Raw genomic sequence first — 16190 nt, 5'->3', positions numbered from 1 at the left:
TAATATATAGAGCAATATAAACAAGGCATTGGTTGTATAGAAGTTTAGTTTATATTCACTTCGCTAGTGCTTTTTCATGTAGCCTGTTGTAAAACGAGGCAAATATCTAGATGGGTTGATGTACTTCCTGGAAGACCTTTGCATACCCTCAGGGATATGCGTACCCCTGGTTGACAATCACTGGTTTAGGAGATGCACAAATGCATAAAGCCCTGAATATCCCTCCCCTCACTTTTGCAAAAACAGCCTAGGTACCTGTGTAGAGGGTGTGCAGTTGAGAATCCCAAGGAGAGGGAAGCATATCCCTGCAGCCAGTGGCACATATCTCCAAGAGGGATGGTGCTTAGCATCTCCCATTGGCTATATTAGGCAAAGAGTTGCCTAGTGAGATAGCCTTTGTGAATCCCATTCTAAGGTGCTTCTCTCTCCCCATTCATTGTATCTCTGTCTTTCATAGTAGTTCAGATCTATGCTAATTTTCAAAGAAGATGTTGCAACTTAGCCCCACCCTCATTCTTTAAACTCTGTGGTTTTTAGATATTTCAAGCAAGCAATGAATGAAGCAAAAATTTTAAAAAATATTTTGAATGTTTATTGTAAATTCACACTTGGAGTACCTGATTTTCACTGACTTATTTTATGCCCAGTAATTACAACATGCTTGTTAACCAGTTTGTAAGAGCTATGAAACATGACGAACGAACTTCTCTATAAACCATTAAGAGCCCTCACCTAAAGCACAAAAAGCCTATGCGTGTCTTTCCACTGCCTTTAGGCTAGTTTCTAACTTTGGAAGAAGATGCATCAAAATCAGATTTACAGTTTACACCTAAAGGGTGTTTGAAGTGATTTGGATACTTTTCTGTTAGAATTAAACTATGTTGAGAGGCTTTGAGAAACTTCCTCAAATAACCAGACTGCAGTGTTCAGCACGTTACCAACCTTTCATTTCCCACCTCATTTCAAGTCCTGTAAGTCCACTGAAGCCAGCTGGCTCCTGCTTTGATGCCCCATTATGCACCATGCTGTGATGTCATAGCCACCAACGACATCTTTCTCCTGTTTTCCTAAAAAGCCAGTTAAGACCTGTATTTCAATAACTTGTCTTTTTAAAAAAAAAAAAACACCCCAAGCTGTGACTTTCCGCTCTAGATCTGCACCTCCTCAAAGCAGGATCTAGGCTTTTTAAAGTTCTTCTCTATGCCTGAGAAACTAAGAATGTCACAAACTTTGTCACATTGACTTTTCAGTCAATCCTGACAAATCAGTCAATGACTCTGGATGTTTTGTCATGATGCTGCAGTGGGATGTACATTGGAACACTGTATTTGAGCAGGAATCAGATCACTGTAATGGAAGGAGATAAACACCTACAAAGTAGAAATATGCAGTCTTGGGGGGCATTCATCAGCCTATACTGGTGAGTGATTGGAATTTGCCACATTACTTTTTCAGGTCACTTTTACCTACAGGAGAAATGCATCAAGACATCTTGAATATGGAAAAACTCTCTCCTTTTCCTATACTCTCATCACTAAGGAAACAGCCAAGGTTGGCCTCATTCTTGCTTTCATTGTTGTACACTGGAGAAAGTCTGGTCAAGTGTGCACATTGCAGTAACTGATTTCAGGCATTTGTTTAGGCATTTGTTGGAGGTAAAGATAGAACCCCAAATCTTCATACTTCATCATTCCAGCTGTGCACATGGCCCAACTCATCTTCAGTGAAGTTTGCATCCACTTATTCCATGAGTGATTTAAGCTCTGGCTATCCAGTTACTCATGAATTTGCACCAGCAAGGTCTTAGATAAGATGTTTGGCAGTTTGTGAGAGCTGGTAAGATTGTGCTTGTATTGCTTTGTCCAGGTCATCCACTACTTCCTGCAATTTGTGTAGGCTGGGATGAACATTCTCCTCCATCCACTCTTCTATAGTACACGTGTAGAAAACTCTCTCAAGGGCTGCTTGAAGCTCTTGCATCATAACATTCCACTTGGAGAGAAGACTAAACAGAAACCAAAGAAAGAAGTGAACAGAGCGGGCTGCAGTGCATATTATTCTCTAGGATTATTAGCCAACTGCACCAACTACATTTGAAATTAAGTCACGACAAAAGCGACAAGATGAGACCATCAGATGACCCTTTGCAGAGAGAAGGAATGGAATTCTAGCTTTAAAGTTTCACTTCTGCAGGAAAGGGTCTATCTTTTACAGGATTGCAATGGATTTAAGGCTGCGGGACGGTAGTTTAGATTTTGGGGCAGTTAACCTCAGCATCTCTCATACTCTGTTTTTAAAAAACAGCGCAAAGGAGTATGAGTTAAGGAAGAACTGTGTCTTCTTTTTCAAGCCTAACTGAAACTTAACCTTGAATTAGTAGGGATTTAAGTCTGGTTTCATTACTAAAGCACTTTTTGCAACTTAATATCCCCCTGCCATAGTAACTGTTAAAAAATCAGCCAAAACATATGAATTGACAAAATAGGCTTTAACTTTAAATAGGCTTGGAAGGATTAGATTTTTACTGGTAAATGTTGATTTCACTACACACACCCACCACCACCACAAAAATTTCCATTGATGATTGAAGTTTACAGACAGACAAAGTAAGTAAGGCTGGTTGAGAACTTGAGTCTCACCTTAATGCATATAACACATGTTGTTGTAATGAATGCTACATAAGGCAGGTATTAACAGCTTTGCTAAAACAGCTGGTTTATAAAGTTTTAATTGTTTAATCTCAATGTCTGTCTTGTGGGAAATCAGAGGGGTTGAGGGGATCAGACAACTATGAAAATTTAAATAGATAAAAATTGGAAAAAAATGCTTAAAAATAAATATTGATATTGTCAATTGGAATTCTAAAAAAAAAAAAAAAAAGTAAATTCTGCAAGCTTAACTCAATAAGACCATGAATTGCATATGGCACTGAACTTAAACTGAGTTAAAGGATCTGGTTCTATTTAACATCTTGCCCCTGGCCTGCTATGCAACCTTGGGCAAGTCATTTCCCTTCTGTGTACCTGTTTTCCCAATCTGTTAAATGGGGAGAGCAATATTTACCTCTTTTGTAAGGCACATGAGATCACACAAAGCACGCTACTATTTTTATTGTTTCTGACATAGCAAAAGCTTTCCATGGGATAATTTTGTTCTTGCATTCTATGGCGCCATTCCAAGTAAAATAAGGATGCACTTATGTGGAAAAGATATGCTCCATGTCTGATTTGTTTTTATAACAACTGACTTGCTTAATGCTGACTTATTCCAAACAGTGGTGCTCAAGCACCACTTATGGAAAGGTGCAAAGGTTTGAAACCAGGCCCAAGTTTCAAAAGAACATTTTAAACATAAGCTTTGTTTCCAGTATCTTGCAAAGTGGAGTGTTGAGTTACCTTAGTGCATCCAGCTGAAAATGATGTATCATTATAGGATGAACAATCCTCCTCTTTCTGTGGTAGGGGCTGAACCAGCCTGTGACATACCTGAAAATACATCTCAGCCTGAAAATTCCTTGAAACAACAGTGACAGTCATCTGCAAGCCAGACTGACGTGATGTATGAAGTGGCTTAAGTTGGATGTAGATACCCTTGCACAGTTGTAGAATGGATCTAATGCAGTCTAAAGTAGGGTAAAGGAGTCTAATTTATGCCACTTTACACAACACCTTTGAATTTGGTTGAGAATGATAGTTTGTGTCCCATGGGACAATATGTTGCCTTTATAACTTAAACAATAATCTGTTTCTCACTAGAACGTTCAGAAATTACATTTTGCTTTCAATGGCAGTAAAACCTTGAGTAAGCAAAGAATTTAAGCATGTACTGTGCTTAATAGAGATGGACTCAGGCAAGTGTTTAGGCAACTTGCTGAATCCAGGACTAAATATGTTACCCTCCCTGAGATTGCTCTATTTCAGGGCGTAGGGTCATGTAAGGCCTTAGCCATCAACTATGTTCCACAACTATGAGCATTAGCCACCTTGGAGAAGTCAGTTTAAGTTTTATCACACCGTTTATGTACACTATGGGCCAATCACGTTATGAGGAGACAAAGCAAAAATATCAAGTTATATTTTTTACCTGTTTCTTTCAAGAAGTTCATCCACTGAGGGCTTCAGGTAGAAGCAGACCTGAGTCACAAGTGTCAAGATGTCGCTCCCTGGAAAGGTCCCTGAACTTTCACTGTCGAAAGAGAATGTCAGTTTCCAAAACTACACCACAGCACAACAGGAAGAATCGGAATCCAGCAAATGGGGCTTTACCTCATGAAAGTGTCAATTTCCAGACTGGAGAGGCCCAGCTGTTTCTCCACCTCTTCTTTAACCTTTTCAGAATAGCCACCTGGGCAAAGGACAGTCGGAGTAAGAGGGGAGCAAAGGAAAAGTGAAGTCTTGAATGGCAAAAGGGGACACAAATGGCTAGAATACAAAGAAGGAAGGATTTTAACTGCTTTCATTGAAGTCAGTGGTAAAACTCACATTCACTTAAACAGAAGCAGGGTTAGGCCAAAACTGAACACTTAATAAAATCCTCCCTATGGAATTCAGTACAGTATGTTAATTCTCCTTTGAAAAACTACTACTGCCACCCCAGGCCTGTCTGCCTCATAGCATTTCTTTACACTGCATTTCCCTCTTAATAGTTTTAGAGCGCCTTAGTTTTTAAAAAATGTTTCAGTAGGCTCCCCCCTCCCCCGGCGCAAAAAAAAAAGGGGGGGGGGGCAAGAAGACAGAATTGATCCTTGGACTAATTCTACAGGTTAAGGCCTAGTCTACAGACAGATTTTGTATCAGTATAACTATTTAGGTTGAGGTTTTTTTTTTCCTGAAATAGTTATACTGATTCAACCAGTAGTGTGGAAGCAGTTATACAGGTATAAATATCTTCTAGTGGTATAGCTTATGCCCCTTTCCATATGGGAATAATCTAAAGCAGAAAAATTTGTGGGTGTAGACAAAACCTAAAAGTGAAATGTGGTCTATAACTCGTCTCATTTCTGTATGAGCAATGAGCCAAAAAATCGGTTTAAGCAAATCTGTTTCATAAGTGATTCATAATCTTTTTTAGCATTAAAAGCTTAGTGTGAGAAAGGAAATCAATGTCAATTTATGCATTAATCAAAACCATAAGGATTAGCAGGATAAGGTTCATTATAATGGATGTGATCTTGCCGCTGTTGGACACCATAGCAGCGGCTATTATCAGAGTCATGCCTGTGTGTCTATAAAGAATATGAAATTAGAGCAGAAACATACTGTTTATAATCTAACAATTTACATGAGCACAGACATGCCTGTTCAATTTAAGAAGTGGTTTGATCTTGCCAAACTTTAGTCACAGTTAACGTTACTTTGGAATAGCGATTAGCACTGACAGAGGATATAGGCAGTGTGTACCATTCTGTAGTGCCTGTAGACACACAGCCAGCGATGGGATTCCCACTGGGAGAAGCTCACATAAGACAGAGAAGTGGTCATACCTAAAATAAATAAATGTCCATTCATTCAATGCTTTGCTGTAAATAGGTGCTATAGCAGTGCACAATGGTAGTATTTCATCCAACAGTCTCAAAGTGCTTTATCAACTTTTGTCCATCTCTCAGGATAAAGCACATCCTAACAACCCCTCCAACGTACAAAGGATACTGAGAAACAGATTAAATTTGCCCAAGGAAAATCAGGGTCAAAGCCTAAATTAAAACTCAGGATTTCTGGCCTTATCTTAGATCACACCTCTGTTCCCAGAAAGCCTTTACTCCTTATACTTACAATCATTTCCTCATACAGCTTTGTGGTAATTGGAAGCATCATTACAATAGTGTATTCTTTTAACAACTCCATTCATGTCGTTGGGTATTAAGAGTGGCATTGGAAAGAGCTACTTTAAGTATCTGGCCACTTTTCTATGGGGTAGCCCCCATTTTCAAGGGTTTAATCGGACAGGGAGAATTTGTGGGAGATCAAGCTACATTCATATTTTCATTCAGTGCAAAAAAACATGTGCTATCTGAGTTAGAATGCAAACCATTTACTTCATTCCCAACGGGGAATGGTCTGTTTAAATAATAACTATCTGCAGGCCATTTAGTTGTTATGTATCTTAATCCTATCAATGTTAAAGATTAGGATATTATGAGTAAAGTGGCTTTCATGCATCTGCAGAAAATGATCTGTAATAAATAAGTATTCGACATGCGCCCTCCAAAAAGAGTGAAATAAAACCCAATTCAGGGTGGCACCAAGCAGTGTTTAAAAAGGCTGAAATGCCAACCTTCGTTTTGCCTTTAGATCTAACTACGGGAAGTGTCTCCAACAAGTGTCATTTCTGCTGATTAACCCAAATGTGTGCAGCAAAACCCAAGCTCACTGGTTAAAAATGTAGTTGAGTTAACAGTTTTTTTTAAATAAAGACACTTACTCCCAGGTGTGGCAAATATTTGAATCCAGGGCCGAACAGCCTTCAGTTTCCCCTTCACCCTCAATCCTCCTGGGTCAGAGGACTGGATGGAACCTTTTGAAACCCATCCACAATACTCAGTTATTTGGGGAGGTGCTATAAGTGAGCAGTAGGAGGCACTGCAGTATTCCAGAGTTCCTCTGCAGCACTCTGGCCCCTGTGGATCCTTGGCCCCTTTATGCCTATTCTGATACTGTTAGGTGGGAATTTGTTTGCACACATTCCATGGAACTGCTTAAAGAACAGCCCTTACCTTTGCCAGCCAGTCAGGGCAATGCCTTGGAGCATGTCAGCAGGGATGCTGTTTGCCACTTTTAGCCACTGGAGATGGTTTTTTATGTGATGTCCAATCAGGGTCAGAGACTGATTCACCCCAGTGGCTCCTTTAAATGCACTAGCAAACCACAGCTTGGGGAAGCCACACTTGCGGTACTTTTCAATAAGCAGCACTGAAATATAAGACACAGGGTACATGTGAGTCAACAATGTCACACTGTTGCAAAAAACCCATCATTCTGGGATGTATTAGCAAGATATGGGAAGTATTTCTTCTGCTCTACTCTGCACTAATAAGGCCTCAACTGGAGTACTGTGTTCAGTTCTGGGCACCACATTTCAGGAAAGATGTGGACAAATTGGAGAAAGAGCAACAAAAATGATTAAACATCTAGAAAACATGGCCAAGGAGGGAAGACTGAAAAAACTGAGTTTGTTTAGTCAGGAGAAGAGAAGACTGGGGTCAGGGACATAATAGTTTTCAAATACATAAATGGTTGTTACAAGGGGGAGGGAGAAAAATTGTTCTCCTTAACCTCTGAGGATAGAACAAGAAGCAATGGGCTTAAATTGCAGCCAGGGTGGTTTAGGGTGGAAATCAGGAAAAGCTTCCTAACTGCCAGGGTTGTTAAGCACTAGAATAAATTGCCTAGGGAGGTTGTGGACTCTCTGTCATTGGAGATTTTTAGGAGCAGGTTGGACAGACACTTGTCAAGGATGGTCTAGAAATCAGTGGCTCTCAACCTTTCCATACTACTGTACCCTTTCAGGAGTCTGATTTGTCTTGTGTATCCCTTAAGTTTCACCTCACTTAAAAACTACTTGCTAACAAAATCAGACATAAAAATACAAAAGCACACTATTACTGAAAAATTACTTACTTTTCTCATTTTTACTATATCATTATAAAATAAATCAATTGGAATATAAATATTATATTTACATTTAACGTATAGTATAATAACGTATAGTATAAACAAGTTGTCTGTATGAAGTTTTAGTTTGTACTGTAGTGCTCTTTATGTAGTCTGTTGTGAAACTAGGCAAATATCTAGATTTATTGATGTACCCCCTAGAAGACCTCCGCGTACCCCCAGGGCTATATGTACCCCTGGTTGAGAACCACTGGTCTAGATAATGCTTGGTCCTGCCTTGAGTGCAGGGGTCTGGACTAGAAGACGTCTCGAGGTCCTTTGCACTCCTACGGTTCCATGATTCTATGTTCAGCACAAGAGGCTCAGCTTTAGCTGCATTACTCCTGTTTGTAGGCATTTTGGATTCTGAACTCTTGTACAAAAGACACATAGTTCTGGGTTTGAGTGAGGGGGCCAGGAGCAGATCACACTTTCACTGATTGAAACACACAGTCCATTTATTCACTAGAGACTATGCCGGATGCAGGCTCTGATGCCAATGTCCATTTGCAGGCAACTGTCCCCTACTGGCTTGTAGTGAGAATCTTGCTGTTTACAATATCAGGCCCATATTCTCAAGATACTTCATTTGGAATCTGATTCTGCAATCCTCACTCATGTGAGTAGCCTATTGGCTTCATTAGGACTCCCTGCATGGCCAAGTGTTACTCACTTGAGTAAGGGCTGCAGAATTAGGCATCTGGAATATACCACTGATATTAGAGTAGAGTCCACACAGGACCAAGTTATTCTCTCACCCTGGGGTAAATCAGGAGTTACGTCCCCAAAAATTTAAACTGGTGCAGGTCAGAAGAAAATCAGACCCAATGAATGCAAACACTTAGGAGATTTAAGTTTCCATTAAAAGATGTTTCCCTCTACTTGGTTATTAAATGTAATTATTCCTTGATTGCCAAAATCTCTAGGGTGCTAAGAAAGTTGGGTGTACATGGAACCTATGGAACACCAAACTGTTATGTGCTACAATAACAACCCCGGTCTGTGTTTCTCAGGGCTGTGAAAAACATAGACGCAGCTAGGTCAACGGAAGAATTGTTCTGTCCATACTAGCTACCACCTCTTGAGGTGGTGGATTTACTCTAGCTATGAATAAACTCCTTCCTTTGCTGTAGTAAGTAACTACATAACAATGACATAGCTGCATCTGTGCCACTGTAGCACTTGTAGTGTAGACATACCGAAAGCATTTAATACAAAATCTTTAAGGCCTGATCCAACTCCCATTGGAGTCAAAAAGGAGCCTTTCCTCTGACTTCCAGGGAACTTGTATGAGGTCTTTAGGGTGGGATTTTCAGAAGTGCTCAGTATTGACCTAACTGGTCCCACTGAAGAAGAATTCTTATTAACTTTAACAGAAGCAGAGTTAAGCCAATGCTAAAATGACTCCCTTATTGACTATGTTGAGTGCTCAGGCCAATAAAAACAAGATGACATGGCAGGTGTCAAAATCCTGCCCTTAACAGATGAAAGTCCTTCACCACAGGAATGGAGAGAGAAAAATAAAGTTAAATGGAACAGATTCAATGCCATGAAATCAGAGAAAAGAGGTTTGCTCACAACCTTGTTTTGACAGTGTAAAATGGTGTGAGAGTCTGATGACAAATACCAGGTGGTTTTTAAAGAAGTGATGTAAAATGCCTGAAGTCTATATTCAGTTTAACAGAAGGGTAGGCTGGGATCATCTTTGCATATATTCTGCTAGAATAAAAGGGGCCACATTCCCTTTGAAAACCTTCCAAGGAACAAGTCAGCACGTGCAGATTCTAGCAGGATCTGTGTAGTTGCCTCCACCACTTACGGAAATGGGTTAATATAAGTTAGTTTGAGAAGGTTTATTTAATACAGCAGAAGCTTCTGGTGTCTGGGGGACCATGTGCTATAACAATTGGAAACTGGCTATTTTTAAGAGTTAACTGAGCTCTTTGCATGCTCCGAGCAGTTCAGTACCAACAGTACAAACCTTTGCCGTCCATGTCGAGATCCGGTGCATAGTCCCAGATCATTGGCTCCATCAACTGAGCTACGCCGGACTCTAGAAGGAGCAGAATTTGTTTTAAGTGATGCAAAATGGTCAGTTAAAGCAGCTTTTGTGTTAATGCTGCAAGTAATCAGCCTGCATTAAACCGCAACCAGGACGTGTGAAAGGGGCAGGTTTGTCAGCCTTGGATGCAGATGTTCTCTACCTACAGAACAGATAAGAGCACACGCAGCTCCAGAATGCACATCCCTCCCGGCCTCTCCCTTCTAAGCCCTGGTTCAGAGAGGACTCTGCCAAGGTGAGAGACAATTCAGGCTCCATTCAGGCCTTAGATTCTTTCCTGAGACTGTCAACAAAGGGCCCAGTTAGTGACTATCCATAGGATGGACAATTGTCTATTGGCCAGACTAAGAGTCCTTCATCTCTAGCCAGTCTCTACCAATACCCTGGTCTTATCAGTGCATGTGGTGGGGGGAACAAAGGGTCCTGCAAAGGTTCGATCCTGTATTCTTTGCACATATAAAACTTCCACCAGTGTCAGTGGAAATCCTGTATGCACAAAGGTGTACGTTTGATCCCAAGTTACTGTGGAACAGACTAATTCACTTGGATTTAAATACTGAAGAAAACCTGGCCATGGAGAAGTCACTGCCATGCATCAGTGAGCTTTGTAAAAACTCTGTGTTTAACCCAAACCCCCTTTTAAACAGTTCAATCTCCATCAGCCATGATGGCAGGAGAATGTGCTGAAACTAATGCAGTGTGGTTCCTCTAGCAGATGCTGACACCTTATCTATACTGGCTTTCTTTCCTGGAAGACTTCCCTCTGTGGCTTGGCCTATGGCAGTGAGTATAGCTGCACCGTTGTGGATAGGACTCTAGGTAACCACCAACGTTTTATCTATCTTGTCTATATCTCTTCAGAGCAGGACTTCATACTATGGCGACAACAATGATAGTGGCTGCCTGGATCCCTGTTTATACGAGGGCTGCACCAAGTTTAGCAGTAGTTAGAAGTCTGTTTAGAAAAAAGACTAATGTGAATGAGGCCATTGAACAATCCCACAATTCAGTTCATGTTCCCAATGATTAACTGCAATGTCAAAGACACCAGGTCATGGCTTCTCTCCGTGAGTCTGCACTGCTGGCATGCGGCCACTTCTGTGGAGGGCAACTGCAAACTGGTACACAAAATACTGCCCGCGCATGGGTGGAAATTTAGGCTAGAGACACTGATTCAAACCTCTGTCTTTATGTAAAGCTGCATGGGATTTTTTTAAATGGTCAAAGAGAGAAGACCCACATACAGTGAGCTGCATGGCATCTTTATCTATATTAGGTACCTATTTATGGCCCCTCTCTTACCACAGTATATGAGCACCTCACAATCTGTAATGTATTTATCTTCAGGAATGGCCTGTGAGTAGGGCAGTGCTATTATCCCTATTTTACAGAGCGGAAACTGAGTCACAGAGAGGCTATGTGACTTGCCCAAAATCTGCAGCAAAGCAGGGAATTGACCCCAGGGCTCCTGAGTCCTAGGCTAGTGCTCTAACCACTAGGCAAGCCCACCGCTCTCCTTAGCAATTTGTGAAATCACTTCTTCCTTATTGTCACGACTGAATGATAAGTTACCCAATACAGTCTGTTTCAAACACTGGTATATTTAGGGTTTGTTATGCTAGAACGTTATGAGAGGTGTCTTGCAGAGCTCACATACCTGTCAGCGTTTCCTCACTCACTCCCCTGAGCATATCATCCCACACAATGGGCTTCACCGCCGGATGAGACGAAACCATGCAACTTGCAACAGCTTTCATGTGGGACAGGCACAGCTTCTCTGTGCTGTTCTCCTCTTGCTGCAGCCACTGCTTTGACTCCTCCCCTTCACCGAGATAGTAGACCTGAAGGCACCAAACAAAAGACCCTGATGTACTGCAGAGGGACTTTTAATGTCTCCTCTCATTCTCTCTTTGGCTGATCAGAGACAAGAGAAAGGAGTAGGGAGGGATGGACAATGGATGGATTTCCCCTCTGTCCAAAACCAAGACAAGAGCTCAGTTTCCCAATACATCTCCCTGTCAAAGCCTCCCTGAGCCTGTAGCAGGCACAGGTCATCCACATGATTTGGTAAGAAGTTGACCTATAATTCACTTTAAATCCCATCCCAGAGCTGGTGAGCACTCCAAGGGAAGCCTCCATAGGCAGTGGAGGCCTGTGAAACTGTGATGGCTGAAAGTCTGCACAGAAATGAAGGGGCTAAATATCCTAATGAATTAAAGTACTTAAAGCAAGCATTTTTCAGTGACTCTGCAAGTTAGAGTAACCGCCTTTTGGAAAGACCAGGCAGATCCTTGAGATACAACTCCTCCAGGAACAATCCTGTTGGCTTCCCAAACAGCCATCGTACCTGTTTTTGAATCACACAGTGACATGCATGTTGGCGTGTGACTCCCCACCCTTAGGGTTAGGGTTCCTGTGGATAGGGTGCTTGGAGCAATGGGTAGGGTTGCTATGGGTAGAGATCCGCACCTTAGGCTCTATACATCTGCCATCTAATTGTAGAATTACCTGGGTGCTCCCTATCAAGCGCATCACAGATAGAAACAAGATTAAAGCACTGACATTCATGTGTCGGCATCAGTGGGCATGAAGGGGGTGGAGGAGAGAATGTGATCCTGGAAAACTTGGTGGGAGTTTCCAAAATGGATTATGAACAAAAATACCTCAGCCTAATGCTCTCTCTATATCCCTTAACGTGAATGTGGATGTTCTCATTATCCCTGAGAATCCCTAACCCTCACCAAAGCTGGCACCACTTCTATAAAATGGTAGAGTGAGGCGATATGGCTTCGATTCTTTGCAACTTTAATATGACCTTATAGAGCCTTTCATACTAAACCACTTTGCAGACAGAAATCACTCAGCACACCAATGAAGTGCAGCTACCTCTGGGATACCTCATGGCAATTGCTTAACAGGACATATGAACAGGAAGAGAGGACTACGTCACCCAACAGAAACTGCAGGAGAATTTTTGTCAGCAGAACGTATGTTGCGTTATTTATTATTTGTATTACAGAAGCAGTTAGAAGTCATGGCTCACAAGCCCATTGCGCTACGTCCCGTAAAAACACAGAAGAAAAACTGTCCCTGCCCTAAAGAGCTTAACTAAGAAGGAAATTTTCCAGGACAATGGGGCTAATATCCCAGATTGAAAAAACATGGGATATCTTTTAATATAACCAATCAGGACCTCAGGTTTGAAGTCTTATCCAACATGTAGCCCTTTTAGGCCAATTGCTGAGTTAGAAGCAACTTTCTGGAGCTAATACTTTACTTTTGATCTACCTATTTAAAAAACAAAACAAAACTGCTTCCTTTGCAATCAGAGACATTAAGAATTAAAGAAGACTTTCAGATTTAGCTTCTCAGAGCTGGGGTCTTGGCAGTTCCCTTGCCTGAAATGGGAATTCCATTCAGCTGTGTCCTCAGCATCCATCACTACATTCAGGGAGCCCCTGGTCCACCCAGGCACCCAAAGATTTCTAAGTGAACCCCTGCTTTATCCCTCAGCACCAGGGAGAACCTGTGTTACTAGCGAGAATCATACCTCATCAGAGCCTATGTGAAACCATCGTAAACCATCGTGCAGCGCCACCACCTGGTCAATCATTGCACTGATCAGCATCAGGGATTCCTCTTTGTGTGGGTTGAGGGCATTTGGAAACATCTCTACCTCCCGGAGGTGAGAGAACTCTTGATGTTTTAGGACAAACTGTAGGAGATAGGAGATTTCGTGGATGTAACCACTGAACGACCGCAGTGAACCATTGAACAGATGCAATAGTGGTGCTGTCTCGTGTCATTTTGTTGTCCCAACAGACTCTACTAATTGTTACAATTTTGGTAATGAAAGCATTCTTGCTGTGCTTAGGAAAGTGACAGAGGCAGAGGACTAGCTAGAGCCAGGCACAGCAGAGGCAGGACACATTCTGCTGCTCCCACCCCTCCATAGAGGATTTTAGCTCAGATATCGCTGAGCAGTGGTGGCTCTCACAGATCAGAAGGGGCACACACTCCACCTCATCCTTCTCACTGCTGTAACCAACATGTATATACAGGGATAACATGGATAACTCAGGAGGTTTAAATTGCATAATCTGTGCAATGCCTGGAACCTACAGCAGGGAGGGTAGTGCTGACTGGGGTGGCAAAGCATTTGGTGTGGAGGGCCGATTGGGCGAGGAGGTATTCCCCAAGAGAAACATTCTGTCAGTTTATCTGCTAAGGAAGGAAGAACCATCTTGTTGAAGTGTGGGAATGGGTGTCAGGAGATCGGAGTTCTGTTCTGGGCTCTGCTCCTTATGTCCGCTGTGTAGTCCCATCCCCTCTGTGCCTTACCTATCCCCCATGGAAACTGGGGATAAGAGAACTCCCAGTCTCGCTGGAGGATTGAAAGGATGAATCCACTAGTGTCTGTGGGGTGCTCTGGGATTGTTGGATGGAAGGTGCTGTTAAAAGTGCAGAGTAATACCCCCCAAATACTAAACACTAGAAATGTCAATGACCCATAGCTACTCCCTGCTTTGCAGAGCCCCCTAACCTACACAGCATCCCCCGAATCCAGACATTCACTTACTTCCATGTGTCCAAAGGTCTGCACCAGAGGGATAACTTCTAACTCATGCAATTTTGCCAGATTTAAAATCTCTTTAATCTCTGAGGCGCTAGGGGGAGAGAGAGAGAAAGTAAACAAGAGAAAGCGAGAGCACACGCACACTTGGTTATTCACACCAGGCTCCCTGGACAGAGTCTTTACAGTTAACCAAAGCCAGTAGCTTGTCAGTTTCAGAAGGATGATGCTCTAATATGTATAAGGCACCTTTTATCCCAAAGCTCTTCACAGGTTTTACTGACTCTACAGAATGCAATTCACTGTATAAACAGAAATCACAGTAAAGTGTTTATGGAGTTAATACTGGACAACAACACTAACACAGCTGAAAGGGAAGCACTTACCTTATGCAACTGGAAATGCAGAGGCATTTATGGAGCAGAACATAAACACCAACTTGGTATTCAGCCTGGATACTGGGGCTAATATTACCTATACTTGTGAAAATTGTCCTGGGATCCTTAGTGAACACGTGTGGTCAGGATCCTGCTTTTATTTCTAGTTTAAAAACTTGCGTCTTTGGCAGCTGCTTCATACCATGCTGCACTGTCGGTCCAGTACAAGTACTTGGCACTCAGATATAGCTATGTACATTTTTTCAGTGTTGTACAGACATTATAGTAACAAATCTCACAACACCCCACAAAGCAGGCAGGTAAGTATAATTGTCCCCTTTTACAGACTCAACACAGGTTAAGTGACTTTCCCAAGCCCACAGAGAGAGCTAATGCTAGGATTGGACCTCAGGAGTTCCTGACTCCCAGTCCCGTATTCAGGACATTAGACTGCTGCTCAGCTCAGCACTGAATTGGACAAAACTGTCTCATCTGTTGAAACGCTCACATTACTTCCTCGAGTTTTCCCTACAAGTGTCCCTGCCAAGTCCTGACTTGGCCCAACAATCAGACAAGATCCCAAGACCGTGGCCCAGATGTCAGATGAAGGGCTGATTTTACATGCAGAAAGATTTAACAAGGAAAATACTAAAGCTCTGTTCCTGATAGACACAAATGGGAAGCAGCAAATACAGTCACCAGTGGAACATGTTCTGCTCCATTACCCCCCACCCTGGGACTGAGGGGAGACTTGCTGCTGCATCTTCATCCCCTTCATAATGCATTTTCACTTTCCTAATGCCACCTGTTGCACATTCTCAGCCTCATATTGCAGCTACCTCCACTCCATGCAAGGACTGTATGACACTCCCTTTGGAGATCATCAGTAGCAGCTTCATCAATGATTCCTATAGGCTCTTAAGAACAGTATGTGGCACTCTTCTCCCACTCCCAGAGCTTCTACAGCTGCTCCAGATGGTCAGAGAACAGCACTCAGCCTGTAGCCTCCTCCCCAGCAGTATAATAAAACCACTTGTCAACCCTTGCAAGATCAATTTGATTGCAATACCTGTAAGCATGCTCTGCTCTGAGTGGCTTCAGCTCTCCCTCATAAGGAAACATGTCCTCATACTCAATGAGAAGGCCATTGGCACCGAGGGTACGAAATAAAGGAAAAATCTGCAAGAGAAAGAAACCACTGCAAATCGCTGTCTGGCTTGATGAATTCACACGTCTTACAGGTCCTGGCCCGCCCAATTCCCAAGGTAACAAAGGCAGCAGGATGTGAAAAGGAATCTTAACTTTTCCCTGGCAATTTGTTTGGCATCTGTGTGGAGTACTCCATTCACAGTGAAATTAGGACCCAAGATACCAAGAAGCCCAGGGCTGGTTGGCTCCAATGAGAACAGATATAACTACAATCAAATGTTTCACTTGGACAGAAGACTCTGCTTAAGGTTTTCCTAAACCAGAATCTGAGTTCTTCGTGCAGCTGCAAAGCATTACATTTATTGTGTGTGGTGAATTTA

At 42.2% G+C, this 16190-nt stretch overlaps 1 protein-coding gene across 2 annotated transcripts in view; it reads right to left on the bottom strand.

Annotated features, from left to right (window-relative positions):
• Positions 1–16190, bottom strand: part of HEXD (hexosaminidase D) — a 28557-nt gene that overhangs the window by 10944 nt on the left and 1423 nt on the right. The window contains exons 3-13 of one of the 2 annotated variants that reach the window (XM_067547663.1): positions 15731–15840; positions 14291–14378; positions 13262–13426; positions 11369–11552; positions 9631–9702; positions 6713–6908; positions 5400–5482; positions 4266–4344; positions 4084–4185; positions 3396–3485; positions 567–2005 (exon numbers count right to left, since the gene is read on the bottom strand). In XM_067547663.1, the coding sequence (XP_067403764.1) occupies positions 1804–2005; positions 3396–3485; positions 4084–4185; positions 4266–4344; positions 5400–5482; positions 6713–6908; positions 9631–9702; positions 11369–11552; positions 13262–13426; positions 14291–14378; positions 15731–15840 (1371 nt within the window). In that variant the 3' untranslated portion in view covers positions 567–1803. Of the gene's footprint in view, positions 1–566; positions 2006–3395; positions 3486–4083; positions 4186–4265; positions 4345–5399; positions 5483–6712; positions 6909–9630; positions 9703–11368; positions 11553–13261; positions 13427–14290; positions 14379–15730; positions 15841–16190 lie in introns of those variants that run through there. The other variant, XM_067547664.1, reaches the window with a different exon arrangement.

The sequence above is a fragment of the Emydura macquarii genome, unplaced genomic scaffold (genome assembly GCF_026122565.2).
Source record: "Emydura macquarii macquarii isolate MOO-44397 ecotype Brisbane River unplaced genomic scaffold, CSIRO-AGI_Emac_v2 contig_1230, whole genome shotgun sequence".
NCBI classification, from domain to species: domain Eukaryota; kingdom Metazoa; phylum Chordata; order Testudines; family Chelidae; genus Emydura; species Emydura macquarii.
Note: the sequence above shows the minus strand (reverse complement) of the source record. Positions and strands in the feature narration are given on the sequence as shown.